The following is a 22,825-nucleotide window of genomic DNA, read 5'->3' on the forward strand; positions in this document are numbered from 1 at the left end:
TGCACATTAGTCTAAGTTTGACTTGATAGGGCCGCTCAACTCAGAGCCCTGCAGCGGGAGATTAAACAATGAAAGTGTAACACCTGTGGGAGAAGGCACAGGTCTTTTTCCTCACCCAAAATACTGTTTTTTAATCATGACTGTAGCAGCTTAAAGTGCCTGTGTCAGCCCAGGCCTTTTGGTTAGAATGTAATGTCAATTTAATTAAATAATCTGTTAGACCAATGAATTACAAGCGAATGCATTTGTGAAATCTACTTTATCTCGAACAGCTGCTGCAAAACAACAAGTATTTTCCATTAAAATGATGAAAACAATACATATTCCTTCACTGGCAGCTTTGTGTTTGCAGTACTTTTGAACAAAAGCATTATGAGAAGCATATAATTACATAGATTTTCCGTTAATTGTGTGTTTAATTATACTCAGGAATGTCAAGAAAAAGTCAAAAACCTCAAATGTTACTGCTGTTGTGTTTCCTTCTGCAAACAAAAAGATCTGCCACGATCAAACATCACAATTAAGTCAGCAGCTCCAAAACAGCTGAGGGGATTGATGTAAGGGGAATGTCAGCATCTCGGACTAATTAAGTTTGATAAGTGAAGGTTAAACCTAGAGACAACATGCCAGCGCTTGCAGTGTCAGCAGTGTTGGAAGGTCATATTGCAGTCAGTTCATAATGAAAGTTAAATTTAAAGCTGCAGTCATACGGGACACAAACATCACCTGGGGGACTTCATCTGACATAATCGCTGAGTTTGTCTGCATTCTTAATCCTGTGCCAGTCTGACATCTGTAATCTACGCAACAAAAAACAAATCTACTGTTCATTTGCTGCCAAATTTCACTCAGATACATCCAGCACACATTTGCATATAATTAATCTGGCCTTTTACTGTTATTACTTTTTGCACGTATTCCTCAGTTTTCTGCACTTTGCTTCCTCTTTTGTGTCCAGAAGTTTGGAGGCTTCAGTGGAAATCGTTAATGACAACTGTGATTGGCTTCAGAGCGCAAATTCAGGAGGTTAATCTAGCTGCTTTAGCATGGAGACCCATTCAGAGACAGCGTGATCAAATCCATCAAAAAGAGATATCTGGAAAGTTAATGAGATCTGTGAGATGCATGGCAGCATTTGGTCAGGGACGTCTTATCTTTCAGCACGCTCAATAAAAACGTCTTGGTCCTAGTATGTTATGTATTCCTTGAAATTTGGCCAGGAGATGTGAGTAAATGTCAAATGTGCACAAGAGTTCCTACAGTCTGTGTGTAATCGTGGTCTTGTGTGAACAGAGCTTTACAGCTGGGCAAGCTTTGCTATAGACGACTTTAGTATGACTCATCAGGTTATGAATTAACTGCCTGTGGTGTTTATAAAGGGAACCCCAAATTTAGTATGCTGCACTTATCTTGTCCCAGATACTGATCAATATCAGACAAGAATACTTCACAAATGCAGGGAATACATATGATTGTATACTATTACTGGACACCATGAGAAGAAAACACTGCGGTTCACTTATGTACAGGCAGGAGAAACAGTAAATATGTCAAATAAGTAGTTGGATTTAAGACTTTTGCCTTTTATTTTGATGATCACAACAGAAATACCGACACAGAGCTGAAGTTGACTGCAACAAATGGACTTCATCAGTGTTGTAGCATCTGTTTTAATATAGCTGTTACTTTTTTCATTCTCAGTTGCAGCACATTTATTCAGCAAATTTGCCTGTGAACTTTTGTCAACAACGAGGAGATAAATTTCCCTGCAGAATAACTGACAGGCTGATTTTATTATTCATTTGACATTTTGCCGCAACTTGATGTTGAGAGCTCATTTTAACAGTAAAGCCGGTGGTTCATTTTGAGCTGAAATGATGAATAAATAAGCAATCGAGGCGATGAATATTCAAGCGGTGTCATTAATGTAGGTCTGGTGTGGCTAAATGACAGAACGGCAGTGGGATGATTGCTGGTTAATGACTTGGTTAATGAATTAATGCTGGTTGCCTGTTGATGAATCCATATGTCATGTATGTAGGAAAGAAACTTGGTTTGGTAGATATTTTTTAAAGAAATGGCACCAACCCCAAACCCAGCATGATGTGAAACCATTTATATTATTATATTAATCTCTGTATATTATTCTATATTCATTTTCTCAATGTATACACAGCTCAATAAACATTTAGGTTTAAACATTTTGTCGAAGATACCCTCATTTATATTTGTCTCCAGTGGTAGCCATTTTAAAAACAGCACCGTTTCTGGATGACTCTCTCAATCCCACTTGAAGTCTTGTCCCACAGTTTCATAGAATTTGATATTAAATGGCCTATAAAACTCCTGCAGCTGCTCTATGACCTCCTGTTCGATCTGTACATGAGTCCTGCCCTTGGATTTGCCGAGGCAGCGCGGCTGGCTGCTGCTCTCGGGCTTCTTCAGGCAGGGGAAGCCTTTGGTTCGATTAAAGTAGAAGTGCTTGTCCGTGATTATTCGTTTCAGTCCTAAAAAGTCCTGAACGCGGCCCATTTCCCCTGCCGGATCCGTGATCAGCCGCTCCCCGCTCACAAAGTGCATCTGCGACAGGCGAAAGTACTGCAGCCAGTTCTCCAGGTGCAGAATATACATCCCGATCCGAATGGCGTTCCAGGAAGAGTCGACGAGACCCAGACTTCTGTTCTTAAAGGCCAGCTCCTCAAACGTAGGTATGTCTGGCTTCTTGGAAAGAGTCTGTGTGTAGTCGGAGATTGCTCTTGTGACTGGGTTACGCACCACAACAATCAACTTGGTCTCGTGGGACATGCTGGAGATACGTCTCGGGGCCTCTCTGGTGACAAAGTAGCTGGGAGTCTTCTCTAATGTGATCTGGCTGTCTAGTGTTCGTGGCATTAGTCCCCTTGGGAGAGAAACAGAAGAATAAAACACACATGGATGAGTCAGCAGAGGTGTTATTTACCTGTCCAGCAGCATTTCCACATGCCTTTTCTGGATGAGCTTCGGAAAGCAAACATGAATCCCTACTTATATCACAAATGCCAAGTATTAAAAATAAACTCAGCATTAACATGTGTTGCAACTGATTTACTTTACATTAGACTTTGTGGCATATAGGCTCTTAACAGCAACACAACAATAAAGAAAAGACAAACAATACTGCCACACAGGTTATATGTGTACAGTTTTTAGGATATTTCAGAATAGAAGGCAGTTGAATTATGTAAATTCATTGGCAGAACATGCATTCAGATCCATTACTTGAGTAAAATATAATTATTTTACTTTATTTTTTAATACTACAGCATAAAAGCTGCACTTTCATATGTGAATGCGCTGCATTCAAGACTTTACATAAGGAAAAAATTAAAAGGTTTTATCAGCAGGATGTAGTGAAAGTATTAAAAGTGCTCATAATGAAGCAGATTGACTCAATATTGTTGGATTATTGTTACGGATCATGTAATTTTAATGTTGCAGTTGATGCACGTGGTGATAACTATGGCCACTTCATCAACTGTTGGGTAGCTTAATGTACTGGATAACAATTTATCATATTTCATATGCTCATTATGGGTTTTTTTCTTTATATGCAAAGTAACTAGTAACTATAGCTGCCAAATAAAAGCAGCTGGCAGGAAGATTTTGGCGTCACACACAGACGCTAAAGAGTAACTTGTATGAAAATTGGTTGTATAACAAGCAGTGTAAAATCTATAGATCCTGGTATTACAAAACTGGAAAATACAGTTTAAGATATATTTCAAAGACTTTCGAAGGCAGTGTCAAATTATGGCAGACAATACCCAAATAAACACAATGTGAATCTAGAGTATTTGTCAGATACTCATTGGTGACAGGACAGCTTGTACATTCAAAACATGCATCATAATCATCGCCATCATGCTGTCAAAATAATGGCTTTGCAAACTACAGGCAAATGTTTCTGTTTGTCATATTTGTCATGTGAGCTTTCCTTGCCAGTGTTTCATTCTGCGTTGGCCCTTTGTGTCAATAACAGCTGATGAATGAGCGTCTGATGTTGGCTGCCGGGACAAAGCACGCCTCGGACACAATTCAGGGATCATCTGCACTTTGTTCCCTGGTTCCTTTAAATAGAAAAAGGACTGTAGCGTCAGCACAATAACTGTGCGGTTTGGTGAGAATAATTACAATATAGTCCTATTAATCTGCTCTTTTACTTGTCTCATGATTACAGAAGATATAGCACCTGAATTTCTCTATTTCACAGCATGTGAATCGGTTTCTGGATTTTAGGTACGTTACCACACAGTTCTGATGATTAAATACCATGATTTCTTTATTATTACTGGGGGAAGGCTTCGATTAAAACCTAACCTTTCTCAAAGTTTTCTCTCTCAGGCTAGGGGTAGCCATAGGTTACCTCTGAAGTCTTGGAAATATTGATCCGTTTAGCTTTATTTATGAATCCTGAGTTGTTGGCTCGGGTACCTCAGGGCCACTAGGCAACTATTAATCTTTTATGAGAACAGCACCTTTTCAAGCAAACAGCTTTGCTACACACTAACAAACTTGCAGCTATTTTCCAGGAGGTGCAGACTCTAAGCAGATCTTTGGTTGTGTGCTGAGGAAACTGTCTTCATTATTGTCAATTCCACACATTTTCACCTTGCTCAGAAATGAACATTGTGAAGATGAGAGGATCCTGGTGTGAGCTGGTTCAAGTTGGCAACCTGTCGAACCTGGCAGACAATGTGAGCACATGCGGTGAAAGGTCACAGATGGCTCTGCTGAAAATAGTGTATTCACAGCAGCATTATGTAGACAACATGTTTACATGTGCATCATAGCATGTGGCTACTGGGAATAAGATGAGTTCTGTTAAATCAAGTGGAGATTTACAAAAGAATACAAAAGTACAAAAATCCATGTGAGCCTGTCCGTCAGAGGAAGTTGCAACATGTGCTAACTTACCTTGACTTATTGATTTTTACTGCTGTTCTGTTTGTTTACTCCCAGAGAGTCTCAGCCCCGGACAACTTACAGGACTGTTCCAAAGAAGTTATCAACACTGAGGGGACTGATACAGACAAGATGAAAATAGGGGTATTAAAAATGCCTGAAAAGATGGATGCATCTCAGGTGGGAAGCCAGGAGCAGCATATTTGAGGTAAATTATTACAGTGTAAAGACCAGTTAGGTGGTGGCATGGTAGCGCAGGTGGTAGCGCAGGTAGGTAGCGCAGGTGGTAACACTGTCACCTCACAGCTAGACCTGAGGATACCTGGGGTATCCTCCATAAAAACACCTCCACTAAAAACATGCAAGAAGATCACCACCTGACCACTGGTGACAAGAGGGAATTGGTCCCCGGGCGCCGGTTGGCTGGCAGCCCACCGCCCCTGGTCTGCCACGGAGGAAACACGACCAGGATGGGTTAAAAGTGGAGAAAAAAATTCACAAAAATGCATGCGTGTGCAGTTTCCCCCCCAACTCCACATATTGTGTATGAAAAATTGTGACTAATAAAGGATTTCTTCTTCTTCTTCTTCTTATAATAATAATAATAATAATAATAATAATAATAATAATAATAAGAAGAAGAAGAAGAAGAAGAAGAAGAAGAAGAAGAAGAAGAACATTTAGGTGTTGTTTTTCCTACAGCAGACATTCTGCTGCTCTGACATGTTCCTGTCCAGTTTTTTGTCCTGCTGTTACTTGGATTTGAAAGTTAACCTAACAAAAATATAACCTGGATAAGACCCTGCTCACATCGGGTATTATCGACACATGCAAGACGTTAATGCACGTAGAACACGATCAAAATGCATCTGGATCACTGTGACTGAATCAAAGCCAACTGTATCGATAATCAAAACAGCTTGAGTTCATTTTAAAGAAGAAACAGCTGCCCAACGTGCTCAAAGCTCACCTGGCCCCACCTCTTCCTCAATATCTCAAGCTGTGTTGCAAAAAACTATAGACAAGCCCCTCCTGAGCAACTTAAAATAAGTGGCACTCATACCAAGCCCCCAGGAAATGGCCCAACAAATATTGACTGTCAAATGTTTGATTCATTTTTTGAGATGCTTTGAAATTGCTCTTCTTATCAGAATCTGCCCAATAACATTTGCAAAGTCTAGAGGAGCCGAATAATTAAATCATTTCATCACGTTCATGTGTGCAGGGAGCCAGCAGGAAGTCAGGGGGAGGTCTTGGACAATCATGCTCTCAACTGGTTTGGCAGGAAAGGGACCCGAGTGGACATGGGCCCAAAAACATGGAAGCGTGAAGAAGCCACAAGGGCTTTTTGAGTATATGTGCCAAGTGACCAGTTATTAATACATTCATGGCCCATACAACAACGTTGCTCCAGGGGACTCTTCAAGGAGCTGCCACCGTGTCCAGTGACCTGACAGGGGCGGCAAAGCTCTCACTGGGATTAGAAAGCTTCAATATTACCGTAACTTTGGTCTAGTTAGCAAGGCTCTAGCAAAGAAAGTAGCCTACAGGTACCTTTGTCCAACAAGTAAAACATAAAGGATGAAAAAACTGCCCTCTAGAACAATACTGTAGATAGAAAGATTTTCTGACATTGTTTGTCTATGCTTTCCACAATAAAAGTAAATTAGTTTTATGACGTGACAAAGCAGGTAAAGATCACACTTACAGTAATAACACTTGGGTAAAGGTGAAAAGGGACAGCAGTCTTGTTAAAGTCTGACTAGAGATGACTCATTGGGTCGTTTTGGGGTCTACATGTCCCTCAAGCATGTCCTGCACTGCTTCTTTCACACTGGGACCCACCGCGCTTCGGTTTAACTAATGTACATGTTATCAGCCACTCATCATGTGGCCAGAATTGAGATAAACAGAATTATCTGTAGTCGCTGGTTGTCCATTCAAAGGATTTTTTTAACTAGCTGCACTGCAGCCACAGAGAACATGGAGCAACACAACAATCAAAGCATGTTACTCTTCATTTTTATTGAACTCAGCAGCATTTAGAAGGGATGCTTTCATGTCAGTGGGAGCCGAATGGACCAATAAGTTCCAAGTCGCCTGCATTGGAACGATGTTAATGAGGAGCACTGGGCCTGTAATATCTACAAACACTGTTTTGATCTAGCCTTTTCTAGTTGGGGCTCATGTCCATGTTCATTTAACTGATTATCGCAAAATTAGCATCCACATATGAGCCAACTCTGCTAAAGCTGATTTTAATGGCTGCATATTAACCCACAATGAGCACATGTGACATAATGAACAGAATTCAAATGATGAGCAGAGATTTCCTGTTTTTGACAAATCATTTTCTTTGCATGGCAGCTGCAGCCTCATATTAGGATTCTTTATTGAGATAGCAGGAATCAGTCCAGAGAGGGAACATGTGATACCTGAGGCAGGTGTCTGAACCAACCGTCAGGATTTTTCTCTCCCCATGCCCTCAAGAAAGAACCAGCAATGCACACAGCATCTGGAATTATAAGATAAAATTAAGGGTCTTTATGGAGGTGGGTCCTGGTGAGCTTTTACTAAAAGCTGTTTAGTCCTTGCATGGTAATGATTATTTGCAGTTAGAATTCCAATGGAATCGCTTCAATGGTAATCACTGATGTTTCTCAGACCTTAGCATCTTTATCAGTATGCACATACAAAGTTTAAAACCCACTTTAACGTGAGCATCTTGCTTTTTTGGGAGCGACGCATGTGTGAACGCGCACACACATGCACCCCCCCCCCCCCCCCCCCCCCACACACACACACACACACCTTGATTAACTGACATTTGAGTGAAGTGCTCTGATTGATTACCACCTTCTCACTCAGTCAACACTAAGTTCTTGGGTGTAATTTACAGTCTTCTTCACATTTCTTGGTGAAACTTTAAGTCAGGATGCATTACAGGCTTGGCTGTGACATTTTAATCAGACTGTGAAAATGAACTCAGGCGTGGAAGATCTGCTCAATGCTGTAAAGGAGAACTGGTTAAACAGAAGAAGCTGGTTGAAATCTAATTTGTTGTGGATGCTTCAGCAGTGCATTTGTTAATGGTACTTTCCATATAAAAAGCACATTTTATTTTATATGGATGTTTCAATTTAACTTCTAAATGGTTTGCGTGATATTTTATTGCAATTTTTTTTTCAGCAATTCAATATTTCTAAGCAACTGACACAATAGAAAGGCTGGTTAATGTCAACGCTAGCACCATTATTAATTAACCCTCAAATATCAGTTTTGCTTTGTTGTGATTATTTCGACGTGTGTACACTGTGACATAACTGAAGCAGTTTCTCATGTGTATAAAGCAAAAAACACATTGCTCCATCTGTTTAAACAGAGGCGGGACATCACAGGAAGTCATAGAAAATGGCTGGAAGGCAGCCACTAATGGGTATGCACATGGTGCTCCTTTCATTGTGAAGCTTTTGATTTGGGTCCCTTCCCAACAGGGAGCCTTTACAGTATATTGCAGAGTGTGTAGAACAGTTTCAGTGCTGTGTACTGCAGAATAATGCCCTCTATGCAAACAGATGAAGCGAACACTGAAATTAAACTGACTTATTTAGAAGTTCACCATTGTATGCATTCATTATTAAACATGGCTTTTTAAGTGGAATTTGGGCTGTGAAGTAAAACACAAATTAACCAGTTTGTCACTTGTTACTATTCTAACAGTTTTGGTCTGTAATGATTTGATGAAATGTGTTATGCTAGCTTTACAGACCCCTCTGTATAAGACAGAAAGAGACACACAAAAACACATGAACAAGCATCCCTGTGCAGCTGTTCTGTTCAGGTAGTTCAACAGGTAGGGTCAACGACGGAAAGCTGTCGCTGCCACTCATTAATGAGCTGCGATGTGTTGAAAGCTCGTCTGCATATTGTTGTGACCCTGAAAGAACCTGCTGGCTACCTCGCTGAACAATTTATCTCTTTTGGTGCTTAGTTCCCTCTGGACACTGCTATATCATTATGGTGGAATGAGCCACAAACATGGATGTCTTTGTTTCAAAGTACCAAGACTCCCCATTAAACCCAGATACACCATTCTCCTGCAGTGTGCAGCTCCACTGGGAGAACTACACTTTCCACAGCAGCAGAGCCAATGCAGGACAACAATTAGCCTGTTTGAGGACAATCACATTAAAGCAATGGATTTTGCTTTAAAATAATGCTTTCGTTGCCTTTTGCCAGCCTGTTCATGTGTCTAAATTGCCCAGAAGTTACTGTAGATTTCACTCAGACTTTGAGCGCTCATGACAAGGTTATTCATCTGTGGTGTTCAACAAGCCGAACATGTGAATGTGTTGTATGTGCTGAACGAGGAAGGGTGAGCTCATTCAACCCTGCAGGGTCTGCCTCTCCAGACAGCCAATTCTCCATCTCATCAAGTTCGTGCAGGTCTGGAAAAAACCTCATCCAAAAACAGGACACACAGACGTTCATTTGAGTTCGAGTCATGAAATCTTTTGTGAAGCTGACTTTGTGTTTCAAGTAGACGGTGATGCAACATTAGCAGTAACTTGACCTCTCATCTATGTTTTTCAGTGACAGCACTAACAGAGGATTGCATTAGACTTTGACAGTCATACCTCTGCTGAATCACCACAGTTGCAATGGTGGATACCAACAAACATTTCAGCTTTGACAAGAGAAACAAAGCCATAGACTTTTTGATTTTTCTTCCACAAAAATAGATTTTTGGCCTGTTGATGGTGCTGGAGTAAACATTAGGGGTCAACAAATATTATGAGATTTATTCAGTGGGCATTGATATCAACACAAATGGGCCATGGCAAAAAATCTCCCACTGTTTCAAACACAGATAAGTATTGACAGATGAACAGAACCTCCTTACATCCCATTGCTGCCAGAGCAAAAACAACAAACACATTTTTTATACATGAGTGTATAAAATAAGTTGATCTGAAACTGTAGTCTGGAATAACCTCACAATCAAACTCTCCCTGACACTCAAATTAAACAGAGATTGGACATTAACATCCATTTGGTGCAGGGTTGTCGTGCTACATCGCAGACTACAGACTGCAGAGATCCACCTCCTGTATGTGACACTGCATACATATAAATAAAAAAGCTGCAAATTGCTGCAGTACGTGCATGATTTCTTTGGTAGTGTCAAGACAAGCAATGAAGCGAACCGGCGGGCTGTTCAGCTCCAGACAAGTGTGTCTTTTTGAACAACCTCAACTTCTAAAGAGCGATGCAGGTTCATCTGGGATGCAGACCATCAGAACAAGTAAAGGTCAGCTTTGAATCATCTCCTTGTGAACGATCAATGAACTCAGAATTTATTACTGTCATTTCACTGCAGTTTGAACTTAAAACAGAATGTTGCATATTGTGAGATCCAAGACAATTTCTCAGTAAATGTTTGCAGCGTAAATACAACATTGTCGTGTGAGAAAGCTGCACGTGCAACATTCAAGTCCCTCACAAAACAACAAACAGACAAAAGGAACCAGTGAACGCATCTCAAACACCTTTTGATCCATCATCATGCATACGTTCACATAAACTTGCGGCATATGTGGTTTTTACATGCGAATCATCATCTCTCCTGTTGTAATTACGGTATTAAAAGAGTTTAATGAGTTGGAACATTTCAGACAAACACTGATCTGAGTGGACTTCACCTTAGAAATCATTAATCACAATGTGGAGTGTTTATGCAGGGGCAGAGATTTAGAGAAGGCCTTTACCTCCTGCCAGACAACAAATATTCATCATTACAGGGGCTGATAATGAATCCTGCCCATTAAACAATATGCAGGGCCGCGGGCTGACCGTGGAGAGGCCTGAATCAAAGTATCCATTACATGCTGTGTTTGTTCAGTCTCTGGAGTAATTTAACAACACAACGGTTACACAGTAAATTATCAGAAAAAGTCTCCTGGGCTCTCATCGCCAGGGTGTTATCACAGTAAGCAGCATGCAGAGTAATGATGGTCACAGTCTTTAATACATAAAAGGCTTTGGTTTAGGAAGAAAAAAGCTGCTATTTTCTGGAAGTAGTTCAAAACTTTTATCAGAGCTACTGCAAAGTCAGATACTATCCAGCACACAATCATGGAATAATTGAAATTGCAGCTTTATGTTCACGACTTTATTTCAGACTGAATTATAGTCACACAAAAACATGCAAAAACAAGAGCAGCAAAAGGGAACAGCGAAGTAGTACTGAACGCACACAGTGAAGTACTGTACCATACACATACACACCACTTTCAAGTGGTTGGATTTTGTCTTGTCTAAGTTCATTTTGCTTCCATGATTCAATGTTATTTTTTATATTTTTAGAATCATGAGTCAAGTGCTGCTTTGAGGGTTTTCACATCTCTTCGCTCGCAGACTTTCTTTGCATACTTCCTACCGAACCGACTTGAACGAATCGTGTTTCATACAAAGCCTTTGTCCTGAAATGTCCTGAAAAGCCGATCCCACACGCAGACGTGCTCCCCTGCCATCAAAACCCATTAGCAATTTGTATTTCTCAGGTAGACTGTGCAGAGAAAATGTTCTTATTCTGTGTGATTCTCATAATGTCTCTGCTACAGCGCTTCCTAAAAATGGCATCTTCCTCTTTCTTGATATGACGGCATAGATCCAGCCTCCACTGAGCAGGCTGCTCCATTATTAAAGTATCACTCACTTAGATTACAGCTGTGATGACATGTGATCATTAATCACCAGCAACAGAGGCCTGCTGCCTTGAAAGTCTATTAAGAGTTAACAAAGAGCGGTCCACACAAATACAGCAATCCTGCGGCCAATTCAGCAAGGTGGGGAACAGAGGGGAATAACAATTTGGCGCTCTGAGAATCAAGCATCTATTTTTCTAATTCAGCTGACGACAAATTGGTTGAAAATAGCACACTGACTGAGCCAGATGTCTTGCAGAGGAAGAGCCTCTTAACATCAGGCCTCTCCTCGGCCACATAATAGAATCAAAACAGATTCATAGCAGGACAATAGAGTCCTGCAATACTGCAAAATAAAAGACCCAAAAAACTGCATAATGTATTTGACCTTGAATCAAAACCTATTTAATCCCTGTCATTTCAACACTGGGCTCTTGTTTTCCTTGAAACAACAATTATTCATGGTCTGGTCTGCAGAGGGAAATGACTGACACTTGCTCTCCTTGAACAATAACACGTTGAATTGAGCCGAGCTACGAGCTGTCACATTAACATGTGGCACGGGAAGGCGTCCACGGGCTGAAATGAAGACAGTCAGACAGACGTGAAAGCCTCTGAAATTCTACACTGCACATTCTCAAATGAGGCTTATTCTGTCTATTTTATGTGTTTTTTGATGAATTTACATCGGCTGGGCTGCTGATTTCAGCGGATGAACAAATAAAATCTAGTCTCTAAAGACTTTTTGTTTCATGTGCGATACAGCTAAAATAAAAATGTTTCACAATCCATTCATGTTAATAACATTGCGACCTTGTGAATGTCTCAATCAGTGATGGAACAGATTGTATCCCGCCCCTGTTTGTGCAGTTTTACAGCAGCACCCTCGCTGACATACATGGAGATTTCTGGAATTTTCATCAACAATGGAGCTCTTAGAAGTTCCTTCTGGGTTTACAGTATCGCCTCCAGCAATGTGACAGTCAAGGATATTTATAAATGGAGGGTGGACAGTCTACACACTGTTAGTAGTTCTACTTTTCACTTAGATGGTGGGAAAGTACAAAAGGACACAGGAGAGAGGAGACACAGGAGGGAAAGCTCAGACAGGATTTGATCCCAGGTCAGCGGGGACGGGGAAAGTTAACAAGCTGACGGTCTCTAAGTGCGAGCTAAGGATTGCTGGCTGCTGAATATTTCCAAAATTACAGAGTCTCCAGAGTGATAGAGCTGTTTTGATAGTGTCATTTGTTGCAGGGACTGCTGAAGCCCGTTCAAATTAAATTTTAACTATCCTCAAGACACATGGAGTGACAAACCAGATAGCTGTTTATTGCTTGACCTATGGCAAACACTGTATGTCACTAATGACTTCATTAACAGCCTTGTTCCTTAAAACCTACTTCTATAAATGATTTTGCCACGTATGCTTTGGAGTAAAAGCGCAATAAATTCTGCCTTTATTGTAGTTACTGGCAACATTTTTTCCAGCCCGGGAAGTGTTGGGTTTTTATGCTGCACAGGACTTGTCAGGAGGTGCTGACTGTATACAAAGCTCACGACTGAGATTTGCATCCTGAATCCTGTGTGTGGTTTAGACTGCGTGTGCACTTTGGTTGAGATTATAAGATTATGGTTTCTGCTAAATATTGAAAAGGTAAATGCATCATGTCTTCCTTCAGGTCGGTCATGACTTTTTTTAATATTTCATCTGCATCTCTCTCTAACCTTAACCAAGTGCTTTGATTTGCTGAAAAATAACCGTAAAAATGTGAATTATTCACAGCTGAAATGAGTGGATACTGCAGTAAAATGATATGTGGTGTCTGTGAACCTTTTTCAAATGAGTTCAGTACAAACATATTGCAATTTTGCAAATTAGTAGTTTCTAAATGTACTGTAATCTTTCTTGACAAGTTAAATGGAGTGACATGCATTTTACGCTAAATCATTTAATGCCTTTAACTCATTCAAACTTCAAGCAACAGCAGTGGTGGGAGTATGTCATGTAAGTTGGGTCTATAGATACTTCAAAAAAGCCTATCCCAGCTGTCAGCGTGCGAGAGGCGGGGTGCACCCTGAGCCGGTTGCCTGCTGATAGCAGGGCAACATATACAGACAGACAACCTTTCAAGCTCACACTCACACCTAAGGACAATTTTTAGAGTCACCAATTAAGCTAATGAGCATGTTTTTAGTCTGTGGGAGGAAGCCGGAGTGCCCGGAGAGAACCCACGCATGCACGGGAAGAACATGCAAACTTCACACCGATCGGGGGATCGAACCGCCGACCTTCTTGCTGTGAGGCACGCACACTACCTGCTGTGCCACCGTGGCCCCCGTATGTATTTTGTGATAAATCTAATTATTGGACAACATTGACCTGTTTGTGGGAAAACCAGGAAAAGCTGAGGGAAATTAGAATTCATCTGGGGGGAACATGAATGTCTGCACCACATTTCATGGCAGTCCATCTAACAGTTGTCAAGACATTTCACTCAAACCACAAATGTGAACTTCACTGTGCCGCTCGAGGAAAAGCCAGGGGATCTGTAAAGTTATTGTGACACACTGCCTGGAAACCCTGAATGCCTGTCCAACATTTCATAGCAATCAATCTAGTGGTTGAGATCTTTCAGTCTGGACCATACTGGTGCTATTGCTAATATAGTTGGATATACCAGTGCTTTAGCATGCGACTGGTCCATAATGTATGCATGATTACATTATTTTCTGAATTATTCTATTAAAGCACCATCTCTCTATGTTTCAGATGGGTCTCACTGGGGAAACATCTCAAAAAGAGTTGTTTTGTAATTAATGTTAACCACTGCATGTCTCTGAGCTGCACCGAAATGAAGACAGCTCATTAATAATGCAGAGTTACGCCTTACCCTCCCTCACTGTATAATGTGCAGTTTTCTGTGTTAAATGAGAACCATCTAACTTTCTGTCCTCATCAACCTTTCTGATGATACTGTTCCAGAGCTCCCTGCCTCCCCGAGCCAATTAATGTGGACCTGGAGAATATTTGTAGCTGCAGCCTCTCATACAATTTCAAGTCTTCTCGGGGAATCTACTGGAAGTGTTTCTGACTCCTGTGAAATCAATAGAGCTGAGATGCCCTTTTAAGTCCTGATGGTGTATAGCGACGTGTTTTTGTTTGATCTTTATGATTCTGCGGAGAATGGAGAAGTACGAGGAAATCGGTGGCGGTGGAACGTCTGTTTTATCAGGTCCTGTACGGTTGTGTGAATACCCTCGCACAAAATAAATGAGGCCACGTGTGCGTTCTGTTCAGGAGGCACAGTAATGAACACTGCACCATTTTTCTTCTGAGGCTAAATGATCTGTCACACGCTTAATGTAACAGGACAGACTGCGCAGAGCAACTGGCCAGTACACTGAAACTGACAAGAGTTAATTTGGTGTCACATGTATGTTTCTGTCTGTTCAACAGATATCAGCCACTGAGAACGAGTTGGAATAAAACAAGCTGAAGTTTTAAAGTGCGATGATGACCACGAAAGGTTGTTAAAAATGTGAAAAACCTTGCACGTGAACCTGTATTGTATACTTTAAAGAATACTAAAGATCCCAGATGGAAGCACAAATAGAAATCCGTCTGGTACTTCAGCACCGCGGACAGCGGACAGAGCCGTGTTCAGGGCCATAGATCCACAACCCTTAGTCAGATAAAGGATCAATGAGTCAGGCAGACTAGACTAACATATTGAACTAAACAACCTCTCTGCTCCTGCACTCTCCCTGCAACAAGGGGACGGAGAGGGGAGATAGCAGGTTAACAAGAGGGATGCATTTTTCGTCGTCCCCCGAAGATCACCTACTGCACGTACTCAAGGTGCTCATGTACTCTTGATCCCAAGGTCAAGAGCACACGGGTGCCCAAATTAATTAGCCACGATGATATAAAATTAATCAATGGCAATTTTAATAATCAATTAACCACTGGAGTCATTAATCAAGGCTGCATTGCTCATTCATTACACGCTAGAAAATAAAATCATTGGAGAGATGAAATGCATAGAAAAATACGTGTGCCACTTAGAAGACCTTGAGCTAAGATTTTTTTTTTTGTCAAACTACAGCCCCAAAGTCAAAAATGAACCTTGCACATACTTTTGCTTATACTGTTCTAGAGTTACCTTGTAAAATGCTAATGTTAGCATGCTATGGGGGCATTAATCTCTTTGGACTAATGGGATAAGGGCCTCAGTTTTGGAGATATGTTGTCATGAACTTAAATGGAAATTTAGACTATTTAGAGATCAACAAAGTTTCAAGTTTCTTCATCTGAGGATCAGGAATATTTCAACACCACAGTTTTGAACTGACTGAGCAACACTGCCGTCCACGGACGTTAATGCGGCGAAAACATTTACAGGCTTTCATAAGGGATGTAACGATATATCAAACCTTGCGAAACCGTGAGACTTAGAGGTTAGTAAACAGGATAAACAGGCTGGAGCCAAAGTATACGGTAACATCAAGGCCACGCTTTAGACACACAGTGATAGCAGCTCTGTACCAAGAGAAAAAGCCACAGTGCCACAGAGCCCTCAAAGCAGCAGAGTGCATCTCAATACCCTTAGATGGGTCGAATTCACGAGATACTCAGAGCTACATTACAGTCACAGCTCGTGTTAAAGAGTGGTAGCATGAAGATTAAGAACAGTCACCATAGTAGTGCACGAAATATGGCTGTAGCCGTGAAAGACGCTGGACTGTCCACACATGAAGTGTTTTGCACACACTGTAAACCTCACTTCACAAGCTGGTTTGAACGTAAGCTACCTGCTGGGTGGAGTGAGGCACGAAGCAGCGTTTTTCACTGCTACAGCTGAGCTGACCACCAAACTGAGACTGCTAAACCTGCCAGTGCCAGGTCTTATTATTATTAGGCTGTTATTACAGCCTGTAGCATGAACGGAGAGCCTGCCAAAGGTCTATGATTCAATATTTTTGATTGGTAAACAAAAAAGGTAACTGACACATGAATTCATAATAAACACAACCGTTTGCAGCCAATTGATAGACAGACAGATAGTCCAACTGATAATCTGTGCACGACGCAGAGCAGCACATGTAGCATGTATAAACACATTATGTTACTTGCTGTAGAGACAAATGTGACAGTTAATCAAAATGGAAAGATACTTTATGTGACGCGCTGCCAAAAATCCAAACATTGTGACAGATAATCACTGAGGGCCAGTCTAATACAATGAACGTCACTCAGTCACTCGTCAAGCTGAATAAAAGCTGCTTCAGCCTGAATTAAACCAGCCTTTGTGTCCGTGGTACTGTTAAAGTATTCATCTTGAATCTATGAACTGTCAGCTTGTGACAAGCGTGCAATATTCCAGCTTTGAAATTTTCCACAAGTGACATCGTATCAGCGTTGGACCTCGATTGAGCTTTCCTCAAATTTAGAGTGACATGGAAAAAACAATATTGAACTTCTGTAAAACCACAAACCTCTGGTTTAGTTTGCTTACTGATGAAGTAAGCTGATGCTATTGCATCAGTAAGCTGCATTGAGATGGCAGATTTATGGGATGGAGGCATGCCAGGGCAGCAAATGGTCTAATAGTTGGGGCAGGAGATGTCTGTTGTGATGATGTCTCATCTGTTCTCTTTGAAAAATAGAAAACTACACCAGTTATTCTGTTGGTGTGTTAATGCTTGTTAATAAAGGCCTATGACTGTAGACACAGTGCACCGGGTCTACATGTGGCCTTGTATGTGTGTCAACACTTTCACCACTGGCTAATATTCAGTCCTTATGTGCTGAGGTATTTGCAGAGGTATTTAACAGGCTTTCCAGTTCTTTCTGCTGTAGTTACAAAGACTGGTACCTTTGTTTGTCAGTGTTTCTAAATCAATATTGCAGAACAATAAGGACAGTCTATAAAGTGGCCCTTTAGAAAAGTTTTCCTCCATTGCTTTTTACTTCCTGTGCATGCAAATGAAATGACATCACACAGCTCGATAACCAAGTGTAATACATAGAAAATTAAGATTAACGTCAGAAGTTGCAATTAAAAAGAGACCTTAATAAACTTGCAAATTATTAAGCAAGTGTTTGCTTTTTAGCTTCTGACCAGGGGACTTTGGAGTGTTCTTGTGTCTTGCAATAATGCATTTCTGTAAAATTATAGCCTCTGGTTCATTAGTTTGAAGATGAAAAGGACTGATTTTTTCAGGGGTATGGAGCAGCTTCTGAGATAACTATACTATACAGCCAGTCTTTGTGCGTGTGCGTTGGATTGTCTAGCATTTGCATGAGTACATTTCTTTGAAGCTGACTTTATCTATAATGCATTTTCATTTTAGTTTGTACATTTATTTTCACCCTGAAATTAACTGTCTGACAGGACAAGACTGACTGTGGAGTTCAAGTTGGAACAAACGTATTCTCTATGTGTTAGTCACAAATCTAACAGAATGAGCAAATCCAACCTGTTTTGTAATTTAAGGACTGATTGTATCGTTTCAGACAGTTTTCAGTCCTGCAGAAGCTTCACTTGATGAAACACTTTGCTTCGCTCGGCTGAAACGAGGCCCTAGAAACAACTGGAATGAAACGGTTGAGATCTTATTCACAGCCCACGGATTCATCATTGCAGAAATGTGGTCTATCATTGCCTCATGTCAAGAATCAGAAATATAGCTGGTATTATTTTCAAGTGTGCTGAACTTCAATCAGGTTATAGAAGAATCAGCTGCCGACAAAGCCCAGCATGTTGCCAACTGAGTAATACATTTTAAACAATTCAGCCTCGACATAAACAGTGAACGTAAGGAAATGTATTCATGCACATCCTATGATTAAATAGTTATTGAAAAAAGCTGAAGTAAAACAAAAAAACCAAACATGTCTGATGAGATCTGAGCAAACTATCAGCTGAGACATGATGGGCAGATTCTCATATGCATGATAATTTGATGCTGCCTCTGCTGTTCATTCCTGCAGTGCAGCTTGAGAACAGACTTCATCAATTGCTCCGTGTTCTTGGAAGCACTGCTCTGTGGTCTGTTCCTGCCACACTGGTGGCACTGTGGGTATGTGAGCGGACAGCTGCAGGCAGCTCCAACACTCAGATGTCATGTAACACAAACGCCATCAAGCCCTTTTGGGGGATGTCTGCAGACCTGAGTGCAAAATTTTTAGTCACTGCATACATTTTGCAGTGATTGTTTGTTGTTGAGAGGAACCTTGAACTTTGCTTCAGACACCCAAAAGGTTAGAAAGTGAAAATATGAATTAGAAAAGCATCTTGTCTGTAGATTCAACAGGAGTCATCCGGACAGAAGCCTATGAAGAAGTGACAAAGCGAGATAAGAGAGGCGGAGGTGGGTGGGGGCTGATGTTCGATGCACCTCTTGAGCTTCTTTGCCTTCAACAACCAACCTAAGAACATTTTGTGCCCTGGTGCAGCCTGTTTGAAGTCAGCTGGTAACCTGGGGGCTGCCTGCGTCTCCGGTGCTGTGGGCTGTGATTGTTTGTTTGAACTGATCCTACATCAGCCTCATGGAGCTGTCTGTTCAGCACCGAGGAGCTCTGCTAACAGCCAACATCTGCAGTGCTGAGAAAAACATCGTACAGACTAAAAAGTTGAATCAAACTTGTGATCTTAGTGGTCGTTTGCTGCTTTGGTGAGTGTATAGTTGTGTTTTCATGCAGGTATGTGTATATGTTTGTGTGTGGCAGCCCCACCAAGACTGCAGCGTCAACTGCAGCCAAATGTGACCCTCACAATAAATTATAGGCCATGGAAAAATTGTAAAAGATTCATATGACTGAGAAGTGCCTTAGACTCAAACCCTGCACTCATTCTTGTCAGAAAATTGTTTTATGAACATTGTGATATGGAAGAGTCTACGCCAGGATCTCACATATCACAGGAGTCCCCTGCCCAGCAGAGCAGAGGGCTGACTGCACAGCGCTGGGTGACAGAGGTGAAAACAGTGCATCAGTGAAGAAATATAACAAAGCTAATGCGTCTCAGAAAAAACACTGATTACTAATTCAATCAGTGTTTGTTTTATTTTTTCCTCACCTGTACCAGTCAAGCCCTCTGTCATAGTTTCTGTCGAAAAAGTGCGGCTCTGTTCCGAGAGCGCGCACATCTGGATGTATCCGGATGAACTCCAGCACCGCCCTGGTGCCTCCTTTCTTTACACCCACTATTAACGCATTAGGCAGCTTCTTATTTCCATACTTCTGCGCAACAGTCATGTTTCTCAACTTCATGTCGGCCCAGTGACTCCCTGACGAGGCTGGGGCTTTACTTTGGTCGCGGAGATCACTTGGTCCTCGCTGGCCGGCGGACTCACCCAGAGCGGACCTGACTTCCAGCGAAGCGCAATTGTCCAGTTTTCCAAGAAGTTTCTTCCCTCCTGCACTCTTGCTCGGCGGGCATCTTTTCGCCTCGTAACCCTGGTTTGTCATGATTGTGCTGCGACAAAAAAGAATACTATAGCATAAATAGGTGCAGGACAGTGACACAGTGAATATGAAGGCGAATCTGGCGCTGAATCTGTTCGTAGATGAGAGGAACATATGTGCCATGTCTCCATGGGTTCAAAGTGCTGCATGGTTTTCCATCGGAGTCCTGCTCCTCTCTTGGTCTTCGGTCGGAGTCTGGCAATAATATAGGCTCTAAAGTCAGACAGACTGGCATGTGAGGATAGGGGTGGCTTCTCGGAGGCATCAACCGCGCGTAAGTCGCGTTATTTCTTTTCATAGGCTGCTGAACTGTGCGAGAGAACTTGAGAGCAGAATGTGATTACAGCAGCTTCCAGGAGACAAAAATGGGTCAGTCCTCCTTCAAAGAAGTTTCTCTTAAGTGGTTTGAAGTGAGTCATTTGGATCAATTACTGATGTCACTGTCTTAAAACGAATCCCAGAGGAATTAAACGCCCATCTTTCTCCTCCTTCTCATTGTTGTGTGCCGATTGTGAGAGAAAAGGAAAAGTCCAACGCGTCCTCGGTGTCCCTAAAACTCTCACCAGCGCGATTGTTCTGCTCGCCTCCGAGGGGATTTCGAGGCTCAGCCCACCTCTCCCTTTCATAATGAAGTTGTGAAGATATATGCACTTAGGCTACCGGCTATAAATATTTAATCAATCCTCTGACGTCACGCACATGATCATAATTCCATATGCGTTTTGTCTTTTAAAGGAACATCCTGAATATTTTAGGCAACATATTTGGAGATTTAAAGATGCAACATTTGACTTCCCGTGTTCCAATTATGTAAAAAAAAATCATTTATTCTTCAGGTCCTTTATTTCACAGCTGCACTGTGTGTCAGCTGAGCAAAGTGTGTGTCATAATGCTCAATATGAATAACTAATTTCAAAGGAATTCACCCAAACACACAGGTTTTAAAGCAGCTATCAACAGTTTTGTAATCAGTTTGCTGCCATGTCACCGCATGTTTGCTTTCACTTGAAACAGAATGATTAATCAAGGCTGAGCTTTCTCCACTCCAGCACTTTCTTTACACACCTGGGCATCAGCGGCCCCTGAAAGTCAAGATCACAATTGATCCTCTGCGCTGCCGTGATGCAAGCTGGATGCAGGAATGCAATATTCAGCTCATTCAATGTCATGGTTAAAGTTTATGGAGGAGAGAGCATCTAATCTCTGGACACAAAGCAGCTGCATGTTCTCTCTTCTTCTTAAATAAACTGAAAACATTGCGTTTGGATTTTTTCAGTGCCATAACTCCATAGGATAGCATTGAGCTTATTGCTAGGACATCTTTTCAGTTATTCAAACCATTTGAGTCGAACAGTTTTTGAAAATATAAGCCGCTTAGTAGAACAACATGACAGATTTTCTTTAAACCAAGTAGAAACAGCAAATAATCACACAAGGTAATCTTTTAACTTTATTCACTTCACTCCTTATTGTCTAATGAGACATAATGGACAGTCACCATTCAGTCCTACGGGAACAGGACTAGGACAAACCAGGTGTGGTCCAAACACCTGTGGAGCTGGACTGGCCTACTGTGTTGTCCATATGCTGGTGTGCAAGCGGCAGGTTGGTGTGAATAGGCCGACCTGATGATTTATTCATCAGTGTCTTATCCAGTTTTGGGTGACGTCATTGTGCTGATGTACTATTTCAGGAATAATTTTGACATTTTGCTCTCCAGGCTGCTGCTGGTGTCTCGGTCTATGAGCCCAGTTATTTTCCTCTTCATCTGAGCTCCCTGGGTCCTCTGATGGTTCATTTGTTTTACGCTCCTTGTGTGTCTTTCGTTGTCGAACATGAGGTTTTTGTCCTTGCACAGTGCTGTGAGGCGGTTCTTCATGTGGCAAAGCATAATGGGACCAACATGCCTGCACATGCAGGCCGTACCTCACAATCTGGGTTGTTCCCCCCCTTTGAGAGACCACAGCATGTATTTGATCTTCCCAATATGAGCACAATTTTCCCGGCCCTCCATGCTCTGACATATTCTTCACAAGGACCTGGTCACCCAGATGGTTTTGGAGGCATTGCCTGGTGCTTTTTTTTAATTCTCAGACATTTTTGAGCATATTCCTTGTTTGAATTACATCATTTCAGCCAAAGATTGAATCATTTGGCAAATGTGGCTTTCTACCAAAAAGCAAATAGCTGTCAGAGTAAGCGCTTCCGTGGTTATGAAGTTGTAAGCATGAGTGACTTTATTCAAATACTCACTCCAGGTTCCCTTTTTCTCAACATCCAAGGTCTGCGGCATAGAAAACAAGACGGTGTTACTCTTTCACCTGCTTTCCCTTGTGTCAGAAGTTGTTTTTCACTTTGTAATGTCAGTTTATTTTGCAGCTGTCTGAATAAATGGGTCTCAAATTCTTTGCCTTGATCATGGTGTGTTTTGACAGAGAAGCCAAATTTCAAGGTAAAACTGTTGAACATTTTCTCTGCTGCTTTTGTGCCCGATTTCTTAGGTTGAATAGGCTTAGACAAACTTAGTCGTCACTAAACACCAAAATTTACTCATAAACTCTCCTGCTTTTGCTTTTCCCTTGGTTGACCAAAATTTGTACTTTGGCATTTTGCATGACGGAGAAATCTCGCACCTAAATTCAAAAATATAGTTTGCTCAGATCTTGCTACTTCTTCATCTTCCAGTCTGCAGCCTTCATCACTT

The 22,825-nt window shown here is 41.4% G+C and overlaps 1 protein-coding gene across 1 annotated transcript; it reads right to left on the reverse strand.

Annotated features, from left to right (window-relative positions):
- Positions 1 to 242: 242 nt before the first annotated feature.
- hs3st2 (heparan sulfate (glucosamine) 3-O-sulfotransferase 2) lies at positions 243 to 20,652 on the reverse strand. Its single transcript, XM_070981223.1, has 2 exons — positions 19,733 to 20,652; positions 243 to 2,899 (listed from the first exon to the last, which is right to left on the reverse strand). The coding sequence occupies exons 1-2, from the start codon at positions 20,242 to 20,244 to the stop codon at positions 2,281 to 2,283; spliced, it is 1,131 nt and encodes a 376-aa protein (XP_070837324.1). The 5' UTR covers positions 20,245 to 20,652; the 3' UTR covers positions 243 to 2,280.
- Between the last annotated feature and the right edge of the window lie 2,173 nt (positions 20,653 to 22,825).

Source organism: Chaetodon trifascialis, chromosome 15 (assembly GCF_039877785.1).
Source record: "Chaetodon trifascialis isolate fChaTrf1 chromosome 15, fChaTrf1.hap1, whole genome shotgun sequence".
NCBI lineage: Eukaryota > Metazoa > Chordata > Actinopteri > Chaetodontiformes > Chaetodontidae > Chaetodon > Chaetodon trifascialis.

Coding starts and splice junctions, on each gene's coding strand:
- hs3st2 (XM_070981223.1), bottom strand. CDS start 20,244: ATGGCACATATGTTCCTCTCATCTACGAACAGATTCAGCGCCAGATTC. Junction 2,900..19,732: donor AGAGGGCTTGACTGGTACAG/GTGAGGAAAAAA, acceptor TTCTCTCCCAAG/GGGACTAATGCCACGAACAC.